Source organism: Lepidochelys kempii, chromosome 2 (genome assembly GCF_965140285.1).
Source record: "Lepidochelys kempii isolate rLepKem1 chromosome 2, rLepKem1.hap1, whole genome shotgun sequence".
NCBI lineage: Eukaryota > Metazoa > Chordata > Testudines > Cheloniidae > Lepidochelys > Lepidochelys kempii.
The window spans coordinates 24,656,429-24,668,685 of record NC_136381.1 but is presented as its reverse complement, the minus strand read 5'-3'; the positions used below and the strand labels follow the sequence as shown (position 1 = coordinate 24,668,685).

Here is a 12,257-nt window from a genome sequence, read left to right as displayed (position 1 = left end):
AGAGAGTCCAGCGAAGGGCAACAAAAATGATTAGGGGTCTAGAACACATGACTTATGAGGAGAGGCTGAGGGAGCTGGGATTGTTTAGCCTGCAGAAGAGAAGAATGAGGGGGGATTTGATAGCTGCTTTCAACTACCTGAAAGGGGGTTCCAAAGAGGATGGCTCTAGACTGTTCTCAATGGTAGCAGATGACAGAACGAGGAGTAATGGTCTCAAGTTGCAGTGGGGGAGGTTTAGATTGGATATTAGGAAAAACTTTTTCACTAAGAGGGTGGTGAAACACTGGAATGCGTTACCCAGGGAGGTGGTAGAATCTCCTTCCTTAGAGGTTTTTAAGGTCAGGCTTGACAAAGCCCTGGCTGGGATGATTTAACTGGGAATTGGTCCTGCTTCGAGCAGGAGGTTGGACTAGATGACCTTCTGGGGTCCCTTCCAACCCTGATATTCTATGATTCTATGATTCCCTTTCTTGTCTCTCTCAGTGCAGCCCCTCAGGTCTCAGGCCTTGTTCCGTCACCTCTTCTGCAATTTTGCAATTCCCCCACTCCTTGGCTGGGACCCTGTAGTAACTGTGTTTACCTAGCAGTCCTGAGTTCAGGTACCTGTGGTTCTTCCCTTTGAGATCCTGTTGTCACACACTGACATATAGGCAGCGTAACCCAGTGGTTGGAGCAGGAGTTTGGCCTATGGTCAGAGGAGAATCAAAGGGGAGAATTGGGGGTATGGTCAGGAGGCAAGCCAATGGTCAGAGCCAGGAGCCAGAATTGAACCAAAGGGCAAAGCTGAGGTCATGGCCAAGAGAAAAGCCAGTGGTCAGAGCCAAGAGTAAGGAATCAGGAGTTCAAAGGTAGGCAGTGTCTAGTACTGGAGCAAGGGCTGGGCAGGAAGCAGGTCTGGTGCAGCTGTGGGTGTGGTGCAGCTGTATGGGTGCGGGGGGTGCTGCAGCACCCCCAGGTTTTACATGAGGCTCTGCTCCTGGCCCCTCACGAAGGGTCCCAGCTGCTGGCCCTGCTCCCAGGGCTCCCCTCCCTGCCCTGCATGCAGGCTCCCGGCCCCACGCTCAGGGCTGCTGGCCCCAGCCTTGGCCTCCTTTCCCCTGTCTGGGTGTCCTCCCACAGGGGAGACAGTCCTGTTCCCGACCCCTGGCTTTCAGCATGCCCACTGTTAGAAGTGTTCCAGCACCACTGTCCATGCTCTTTTTGCTACAGGATGTAAATGGTGATCTGTTGACCCTTCTGAGCAATCTGGGAGCACAGCACTTAGTGAGGGATTGTTGGGCCCAGCAGAGCTTATTGGGTTGCTAGGGATCCGATCCCAGAGGCAGCTGAGTATCTGACACCTGTGACTAGTATAGTGCCAAAACAGCCTTCTGAAATGCAAAGTATTGTTTAGTTTGCAGGAGGGGCAAAGCTTATAGAGAAAGAGGATTTTTAAACAACAGACATGCATGTAGACTGTCTATCATACCTAAGGTCTGCCCATCCCCTTATGGTAACCTACAGACTTAACTTCTTCAGGTATCCACAGTGGGCGTCTGTGTCTCCGTCTGGTTTCCCTGAACAACTACCTCTCTCTCTTGAGAGAGAGTCCCTTTTTTAAACCGGCCAGAGTTCTTTGGATCTCCTGTGTTCCTGGGCCTTTGTCTGCCCTGGCTTTGTCCCTTACCAACCCTCAAACATTTGCAGAAAAGTGGCTAAACTTGAGCCATTCTTTCTTTTCTGGCTTTGTTTTCCTCCAACAGTCCCCTATTAAACTAAACCAATATATCCATATAGTAAACATTTCAATAATAAGGTTGATCTACAGTATTCCTAAACTATTGCAGGAACTCCAAGTCTGTCACACTACTCATGGATTGGGATCATAGTAAGAATAACACTTCCAAATTTGAGTGCCTTAAGACAGATACATGTGAATCTCTTTCGGACACCTCAGTAAGAATGTCCTCATTTTAAGCTGTGCTTTACACCTACTGTTGTCAACTCTAAGTCGTGCAATATTTGGTATTTTTCTTAAAGCCTCATTTCCTGGAGTCATGTGAATACAACAGATTTTCATCTTTAATTTTTTAATAAAATGTAAGTTTCTAACCCTCGTGGTTGTGGGGAAAAGCTTGAAAGAGAGAACGCTAAAAGTTTAAAGACTAGAATACAGAAAGAACCCCAAATTTATTATTTTTAAAATCTCATGATTTTTGAGCCAGTTTTGTAATATTTGGGGGCCTGACTAATGCTTTTTGAACACTTGGGTTTGTCAATAATGTATACCTGAGTTTCCTATTGAAGTCAAGAATTAAAATTTCAGCCTAATGGTATACATAAAATAGAGCAAAAAGTATCATTCAGGCTTATGTCTCCAAATTATTACTTCAGAATATAAAAGCATTCTTTCATGTACAAGCTTCCTTCACTCACATTCTGTAATCGGATGGAGTTCTCATTCATGCAGCTCACTCCTATTTATGTTAACAGGAAATGTTATTGGACATACTGGATATTCTTTCATATTCCCTGCAGTCTGCTTTTTTTTTTTTTCATTTTTTCTGTTTTATTTTTCTTTGATGACTATATCAGTAAGAACGGCAAAGAAAGGAACTACTTGAATATATTTTCTCCTGAGATATGAATCATGTTATTGTTTCTTTTCAGTTTCATCCATCTTTTATGAGGCTTTGGTAGAAAATTACTTTTTAGCTATCTCGCTGATGTCAAAACAGTAATCTTAAACTGAACCTTTTTAATAGAGTGGTTTCTTTTTGGGGCAGTACAAAAAGCTTTATAGATCTACATAGCATATATGACACTACGATACAAGGCAATAGCAAAAATATACAGCCTAATAGGCAATATTCTTCTGTTTCATCTGATATAGCCAGAGGTTTCTTAAATTTTCAAATCCCAGATTAACTTTTTTCAGGTCAGTGAAAGCTTAAACCAAGCCAATTAGATAATATAGATGTGTCTCTGTTTTTAATAGTCAATAATTGGTTGTTATTTTAAAAAAATTAAAATAAAATTTTAGTAAAGTTATTAAAACTCTAGCTATTAGAAAGATTTATGCTTTTTGAGCTGGATCACATGCCCATAAATGTAAATGGTAAAGCTGCAGGACCTGGCATTTTGGTTCCGATTCAGCAAAGCACTTAAGCAAGTGCTTTAGTCCCACTGAAGTTAAACTAAAACAAGTGCTTAAGTGCTTCATGGAATAAGGAATAATCCCGAAATTACTCCTAGATGGGTCTTAGTTAACAGGTACAGTGTTGGGCAATCCCTTTCTGACCAAGAGTAAGCAAAATATACAGATTCCCCCACCCTCTATAGTGAAACCACTCTTTGAATAGTAAACATGCAGTTAATATAACTGATCTAAGGAATATTTGAAAGTTGTATTGGCTCAGAGATTTAGTACAGAGTGATAGTTCATACATGCAGAGATAGCTGTCTATCATAGGCAGGTTCTCTTAGTACATTACTATCTTAGATATGTATAGCGAACAAGTCTGCTGATTATTTAGGGAGGGCGAATATTGTCAAAATAGAGCATCACAAACATATTTAAAATGTAAACCAGCTCATAAGGAATAAATTGCTGTACGGAAGTGGGAAAGGTATATGATGGCTGAGATCATATGTGTTTATAAAAGGATTTAAGAAGCTAATAATCAACCTTGTCTGTTTCTGATGTTCTGACCATCCAGGTAATGGTACCTGGAAGACAAAACAATCTTCTTCTTCAGCAGCTGCTCTCAGATACCGTATACAAAGTTACTGTCACTCCCATCTATTCTGATGGGGAAGGAGTCGGTGTCTCAGCTCCTGGAAAAACCTGTAAGTACAAACATTTGGTTTTAGGCAGACGGAAAGGTCTGAGTAAGAGATGTTTTGTTTTGTTTTTTTCTCATACTATGCAAACATTTGAGTTCAGGTTAAAACATAGGTTCAAATTAAAAATGAAGAAATGTACGAATCAGGACTTTTATACAAATCCCACTGCACTGACTGATAAACGTGACTGTTTTTAATCAAGTTTGACTATGTCTTGTGCTGTGAACTGTCAAATATCAGAAACTCAGTGGGAGCAAGGCTGGTCAGTTTTTGATTAAATTCTAGATAAATTCATGGAGGATAGGTCCATCAGTGGCGATTAGCCAGGATGGACAGGGATGGTGTCCCTAGCCTCTGTTTGCCAGAAGTTGGGAATGAGCGACAGGACATGGATCACTTGATGATTACCTGTTCTGTTCATTCCCTCTGGGGCACCTGGCACTGGCCATTGGCAGAAGACAGGATGCTGGGCTAGATGGACCTTTGGTCTGAACTGTATGGCCGTTCTTATGGTTTGGGAGTCCACCAAGGAGTCCAAGTTCTGTAGAAAGTGATGATGATGATGATGCCATGAGTGACATTCAACTATTTTTAGTTAGTGCCAAATCAATACCCCAGCCAAAATGCTGTTGGAGAGATTTCTTTTGGACGAGATATTTTTCAAAAAGTTCCTGAACATTTGCAGTTGTTAAAGACCCTGTTGAACTTTTCAGCAGAATTGTTATATTAGTTCTAGACAACATACCAACACAAGTCACTACCTTCTCTCTAACCAAATTCAACCTGTGGATAAAATGGAAAAAGATAGACCTACTGCACTCTGCTAAACAGCTGGCATGTTCCACCTGATAAGTGGCTGTATTTCAATGGTGGCTGAAATTATCTCTGTGCATAATTTGTGTATCACTTTCAGTCCCTGATCCTACAACACTTACATGCGTACTTAACTTTAAGTACATGAATAGTCCCATTGACTTCAGTTTAGCAAATACAGAAGCATTTGCAGAATCAAGGCCCAAATTTATGATGCACCTTGGGATACTTTGAGTTGAAAGGAAATATACACATGAAAGATAATTATCACAGAATTCCCTTTTACTCCTCTATTCTTGGGGGGGGGGGGGTTTACATTAAGGCTGTGTATTAATTTGAAATTACAATACTTGTTCAATAGACACAACAGTCCAAATTAATCCTTGCTATAACCCTTTTAGAAACTCCATATTTTTTAATTCACTGGCATAATGCTGGGGATGAATTTGACTCAACAGGCCCAGATCCTCTCTCAGACACATGGCTGTGGCTCCTCTGGACTTTTGGAAGTTGTGCCTGTGTACTTGGGGGCAGAACTGGTCTCCTTATCTAGAGTTATGTGTAATCTGGGTTATTATTTATATGCATGTCTATCTTTTATACAAGTGCTTGTAAGAGATGCAGATATGGAAGCTCACAATTTGTTTTGCTTTTAGTGCCTCTTTCTGCCCCTGGAAATTTAAGGGTTTCAGATGAGTGGTACAACCGATTACGTATTAGCTGGGATGCCCCTCCATCACCAACAATGGGTTACAGGATTGTCTACAAACCTATCAAAAGTGAGTTTTCAAAATTGGTTGCTTTGGCTTCTGTTTTTGCTTTTTCAGTTTTCACATCTATTGCTAAAAGTCCCACTTAAAACAAAAAACTATAACTGATTGCAACTAAAAACCTGAGAGCCTATAGAAATACATTTTCAAAGTAGTTCAGAGAGATTTAGACCCAATTTTTCCAAGTGCCCTGTAATTTTAGATGCATTAATTTTTGGATACCGAACTCTAGCTATGTAGAATACCTAACTGTAGACTTCATTCACAGTTAGCCAAGCCACACCCACTCATTCAAATCCCTCTGAAAAACATTTCTTTCATGATGACCATAAGAACTGAGTTTACTGTTATAATGGGGAGGAAATAAAAATTAAAAAGAAAAACACACCAAGGGCTGAATTCTAAGCTATATCCTAAGCCGTAAGCAGTGATTACAGTTAAGATAGACATGGCAGTGTTTGCAGCTCTTTGTCCTGGTCCCAGTTCTACACAGTTCCTGATCCCAGACTCAGAGCTGCTTTAAATGATGCAGGTTTGCAATAGCCCTGTAGGGACTTGTTTTGTGGGTGGGGATCCCCAGATCCTGTTATGCCTCCAAGCCAAGGGAATCTTCAGCTGCCTATTTAGGGCAGTGCTGAGTCCCCTTTGTTCCCCTGGAGCAGCACAGAAGGGGCTTAGCAAGTGCCAGTGTCGAGCCTTAGATGAATGTCACTGCTGGATTCCTCAGTGTGTGCTGGTTTCCACATGTCTGTCTTAGACTGTGAGTTGCTCTGGTTATGAAGTGTCTTCAGTTCTGTGTACAGTACTGAGTGCACCACTGGGGCTAAGCAAGTAATAATAAAGCAATGTGTTTAGGAATAAACCTATTTTTGACTACAGATTATGATATTTTTTACTGCCTGATAATTCCTTTAATTACAAAGTATTCTATTCTTTTTCAGTCCCTGGACCAGCACTGGAGACCTTCGTGGGGGATGATATTAACACCATTCTCATTCTTAATCTATTCAGTGGAACTGAGTATAGCATTAAAGTATTTGCTTCATACTCAACAGGCTTCAGTGATGCCCTAGCAGGCACAGCCAAAACATGTAAGAATGATTTCATGCTGTTCAGATCTCTACGGACCATTTTCCCATTGTAACTTTAGCTTCACACAACTCCCTGAATGAATTCTCACACGAATTCTTTTCCTCTTCTAAGTATTTTGAGCTAGTTGTTTGCTGAAAGGAAAAGCCTTTTTTCATCAGACAGAATAGAGCTTTAACATGTTTCCTGCTGGAATTAACACAAGACAGGTCATAAAGCAGATATTATTTATTATCATTCAACTCTAGTAACTATACATTTGCTTAATGAAAGTCTGTTTTCCTTTTTCTGATCAGGCAATCCTTCGAAATCATTTGAGTTAGGCTTTACATCATGGAAACCTTAACCTTAAATTCAGCTTTGACAACAGTATTGTTATATCAATAACATTTTTGCTTTTAAGTGAATTATTAACACTGTTTATTGGTCCTTCTCAAATTCCAGATCTGTGGACTCAGGATGTAGATGCCTTCTTTCTGCTTCCTGTCCTTTATTAGATATTATTTTGGGGATTATTTTTTGTGCAGGCTTTTGCATTACAATTATTTCTTTAAAATTAATTAATAAAAGTGGTCACTCACTTTTTTCCTTTTTCTTCTGATTTTTGGATAATTATATTGCAGCATTTTCTTGTGTTCTGGCATTTTTACTGTAGCAGTACTATTTGTTTTTATATTCAATTGCAGTGTACTTGGGGGTGACAAATCTGGATGCATATCAAGTGCGCATGACTAGTATTTGTGCCCAGTGGCAGCTTCACAGACATGCTACTGCATACAGGATAGTTATAGAATCTCTTGTTGGTAAGTTAGCACATTGTTACATATCCACTCGGCTTAATAGTTTGTAGGAATGCTGCTTGTAGAGAACCACAGGACTGTATCTAAATGAAATTTGCAAACAAAATTTCCACTCCTAAAATTAGTAAAATTGTAAAAGTAATTGAATGACAGTGTTTAAAATAAGTGGAGGAGAGCAGAACTACACAGAAACTGGAAATGAATGAACCACAAAAGATTTGGAGTTAGAGTTCCCTTAACATAAAAGCTTGACTAGTTATCTGTGACTACACAGGCTCCAGGTCACCCCCTTACCTGATACTGCCTTGTATCTAGCGGGAGATCCAACAGCCTCCTGCTCCTTTCCCCCCTCCCACAGCATCTTCAGGGTGCAGCCGCCCATCCTTCTCCATCTCATCTCGTCAAACCCACTGGTCTCCAGCTCCCAGCTAAGTCGCCTGCTTGGGTTTGTTCAGCCTCCCACCCTGCAGCAAAAAGATCAAGAAACACTCCTCTATGTTCCTTATCTGCTGCTTCCAGCCCATTGGATTGTGTGGGAATGAACGTACAGGCTGGCTCCCAAAAGAATGGAGGATGGAAAGCAGTACTGTTGGTTACTTCATAAAGATCCAGAAGGGAGAGTGAACCTCCTGTCCATTTAGATCTGATAAATGGAGATGTCCAGGCCCATTGAGGGAAGGGAGCTATGGTGAATGCTCAGTGGGCTTTACCTTATCCAGATGAGGTTCACGGGGGCTATAACTGTATGCAAGCTCATTTGCTCATCCCCGGTAGACACTCGCTGTCTTGTTATGGTGAAAAACAATTACCTTGCATAGAATGACTCCCTTGAAAAACTTGAATAACTTGAGAAGTGCAGTTAGTAAAACCTAATCAAGTTAACCAAAGACGACATGAACAGTAGATGCTAATCTGATTGTAAAATAATGACCCTTGTATTTTACAATTGATGGATTCAGATAAGGTTTATCTGAAGGCCTGAAATACAGAGAAGCTATTTTAAAGCAACGATCTTAGTTGGCAAGAGGGAATGCAGATTTCCTTCTTACCTGGGAGTTAGCCTAAATTCTGCTTCCTCTGTGCCTATTCATTATTATGTAGGACTGCCAGACATGTGTTTAACCTAGCCTGAGAGCCTTAATTTGAGAACGAACAAAAGAGCCATTCAAATAGCTCCTTATTAACATCTGTCATGAAGAACTTTCATTGTCCAGCTTGTTCTGCATCTCACTCAACCAGTTGTCAATTATCTTCATAGTATTGCTACTCAACTTGATATGCATAAAATGGTTTTTACTTGGCAACAAATGGGACCTATTGGCACATTTAGTAAATACTATATAGAATGTGTAGTATAGTCTTTCATTTCCCTGCAACGCTCCTTACTTTTACAGATGTTTACTTCTCTTGAAAGTATTCCCATTAACTTCAATGGCATTTGGATCAGGGCTTTAATGCACAGGGGGTGAATTTGCAGAGGCACCACTTGAATCCTATGTCAGAATTATTGGGAGTGGTGAGCATTAAATGGTGCCCAGGCTTTTTGGTGGGCCTCTCTGCACACAGATGAATTTAATCCAGATTGGAGGCAGCGTGTGGCTCAAAATGGTTAATAAATAGAGAGTTCTTATAGCCACTTCATTTACTGTCATATTCCCTTCCAGTTTCAGGCCATTATATGACAAATTTTTTCAGGAAAATGGTAGGTAAAATTCTGTTCTAAATGTTCCTTTTATAATTCCTTTTATAATTCCAGATGGGAAGAAGAAAGAAGTAACCCTTGGTGGAGGGACATCTAGACATTGCTTCTTTGAGCTCATGCCTGGCACTGAGTATAAAATCAGTGTCTATGCCCAGCTTCAGGAGATAGAAGGCCCTGGTGTAAGCATCATGGAAACTACATGTAAGTGAAGTCTCTTAAAGGTCAGCCACCTCAGGCTAACCTTTGGTTGTCCCCATTGGGGCAAGAGGCTAGAACCAATGTACAGTAACCACATGGGTACTAACAGTTTTTTTTTCTCTTTCATTGGGGTTTTTTAATTGTTCTTCCTCTGATAGTGCTCAAAGGGTTGCTTCCTCCAGAGCATTCTCAAACATAGCTATGCATTTCTCCCGGGAGCTAATAACCACACACAGGAATGGGATGGCAAACGCAGCCCTCTTACAAAACAGGGGGAGGATGTTTTAGCCCAGTTCACAAAAGGTCCCTTCTGGCTGTAAAATCAATGACTCTCCAAAGAGGATTTCAAAACATGGACAGCAGAGAAAACCAAAGGGCACAAAATACAGAGAACCAGTGAAAGATTCAGATCTTTGATGCTGTCATTGGGAATAATTTTCAAAAGCACCTCAGTGGATGAAAGTCAGTGGGACTTGGGCTCATAAATCACCAGAGCACTTTTGAAAATTGTATCCATTATTATTTCTCCAGGGGCATAAAGTGAGCTAGATGCCTCACAAACATATAAGAAGATAGGTCCCAGCTCCGATGAGCTTACAATGTAGTGAGACAAAAAAAAGGATGAAGGGAAGGAAATGGAACACTTTTTTCCAGCCTCCCCTCTCTCTTTTCCCTATCTCACCTCCAACCCAGTCTTTCAGTATATTTAGTTTAACCACTCACCTAAGTGGTATGCCCTCCCCTTTCCCTTCTTTCATCTGCCTCACTCCCCCAGCAGACACTTTTATCACCTCCCCTTTCAGTTTAATCCACACCACACTTTAGGGCAAATGTGAAAAATCAGGATAGGGGGTGGGTGATATTAGGAGCCTATATAAGGAAAAGACCCGAAAATAGGGACTGTCCCTATAAAATTGGGACATCTGGTCACCCTACCACACCCAGAGTCTTCCTCCTGGCTTCTACGCAGCAAAACCCTTCCCAGATTCCATCCCTCCACCTCCTACATTGTCCAGGCCCATTTCCCATTAGAAACTCACTGAGGATAATGAACAGTCTGAGATCCTGATGCCTTTGGGAGGATTGGGAAAGGTTTGCTGTGGGCCTGGTGTCCTGGAATCTGGGTGTTTGGGAGAATCAGGAGGAATTCAGCTGGTTCCCATGCTCCCCCTGCACTACTCTGAATAGACTGTAAAATTAAACCCTTTCTCCAAAGCCAGGTTACCACACGGAAGGTTAAGCATGTCAAATAAAGAACTGAACTGCCCAAGGTCCCATTTCGTGTGTTTGTGTCTCATGGACATTAGGAGGGAGCAGCCCCTGCATTCTTCCGAGTGCAGAGACTGCAATTGTGCCTGACCCTCTTATAGATGGGAGCTCCTCCTAGCCTCCACCTTGCATTCATGCCAGGCATAATTTACCCCTTAGGTGATTCATAGACTTGGCCCTAACCTTTTCCTCTTAAAGTCAATGAAAAACCTCCCATTGATTTCAGTGGGAGATTGGGCCCACTAGATGTAACTGTGGGCACAAATCCCTTTATGTGCCAGTCTTTCTGGGAATCCTTTCTGAAGGATAGTTTTATGCAACTGTCCTCATCACCTGTAACCATAAATACGATGTGTACATTGTGGTGAATATCAAATACACAACAACCTTTAACTACATCGCATGTGGCTCCCTACCTTAATCATGTTGAGAATACTGGAAAGAATGTTGTCTGACAAGGTTTGGAACTTTTCCTCGGTCATAAATGTGGAAATCAAGCATGTACATGTTACCTCTGTGAACTCCGCATAAAACTATATTGAAATTTGCTAACAAAGCTTTATTCAATCACTGTCAGAACCACAGCAGAGCTGTTGAGTGGCTGATAATTTGTTCAGCCTCATTTCTGGGAAAGTGCCATTCAGAGACTCCTCTTAGTGTGAAGTAGAAGACAAGGAAGCCAATTTTTCAAGATTACCTGTGCATAGTAACCTTGTAACAAATCATGCGCTGCAGGCAGCGAGAGGCATAATGACTCAATATTACACAGAGAGCTACAAATCTGGTCTCCAGATTAAAAAAATACCAACCTCTACCAGTGGAGCTAAGGGAGAGTTCCTTCAGGGCCAGACTATTGTCTTTTCTGCATGCCTGCACTGGGCTGTAAGGAATTGGAAGGCCCCTCCTTATTTCCCTGTGCTGGCTGCCTGTGGTAAGTATAGCAGTATGCTGGGGAAGCCAGCCTTTGAGGAGTTGTTACTTCCCCTCCTGGGCAGGTGGGCAAGGGAGTGGTCAGAAAGGGATAGGAGAATTATACCTGGCACAGCAGAGTATGGACACTGCAAGTCTAGGGCCTGCGCAAGATATGTCCCCCCAGAGCAGGGGAAAGTGTCTGTGTCACAGTCTGCTTCCCGAGCACTTCTGGGACAGCACAATACGCTGTATCATACATAAAAAGAAAAGGAGTACTTGTGGCACCTTAGAGACTAGCAAATTTATGCATCCGATGAAGTGAGCTGTAGCTCACGAAAGCTTATGCTCAAATAAATTTGTTAGTCTCTAAGGTGCCACAAGTCCTCCTTTTTCTTTTTGCGGATACAGACTAACACGGCTGCTACTCTGAAATGTATCATACATGGGGCTTGTGGCAAAGCCACAATTTAGGCCTTAGTTGGTAGTTGCAGTAGTAGATCCAGCCAATAGCGGTAGACATCGCAAGCGTATGTACACACACACAAAACTAGCCTTTGGGTTGTATAACTAGATAGGTATGCAAACAAAACAAAAGGAGAAAATGCCTTACCTCAAATAACTAAAAATGTGTGAAGGTGTCTTCAGATAAGATTTCTTCTTGGTATTCTCTCCTTTTAATTTCTAGTACCATTTCCAACTCAACCACCGACTTCTCCTTCAACAATAGCTCCACCACCTACAATCCCTCCTGCAAAAGAAGGTAAACATGTGCTGTGTTTATGGGTTAAAATAGTCTTAACTTATGTAGATCATTTTCTGGTTTTGATCACTATTATAGATTTCTAGGGCCAGATTCCCAGTTCGTATAAATTGATGTCG

General features: G+C 41.5%; 1 protein-coding gene across 2 annotated transcripts in view; it reads left to right on the top strand.

Annotated features, from left to right (window-relative positions):
- The window catches only part of COL14A1 (collagen type XIV alpha 1 chain), a 174,755-nt gene that overhangs the window by 81,126 nt on the left and 81,372 nt on the right, over window positions 1-12,257 (top strand). For both annotated transcript variants that reach the window (XM_073330233.2, XM_078851428.1), the window contains exons 20-25: window positions 3,699-3,828; window positions 5,295-5,417; window positions 6,350-6,499; window positions 7,184-7,300; window positions 9,054-9,200; window positions 12,064-12,138. In XM_073330233.2, the coding sequence (XP_073186334.2) occupies window positions 3,699-3,828; window positions 5,295-5,417; window positions 6,350-6,499; window positions 7,184-7,300; window positions 9,054-9,200; window positions 12,064-12,138 (742 nt within the window). The remainder of the gene's footprint in view (window positions 1-3,698; window positions 3,829-5,294; window positions 5,418-6,349; window positions 6,500-7,183; window positions 7,301-9,053; window positions 9,201-12,063; window positions 12,139-12,257) is intronic.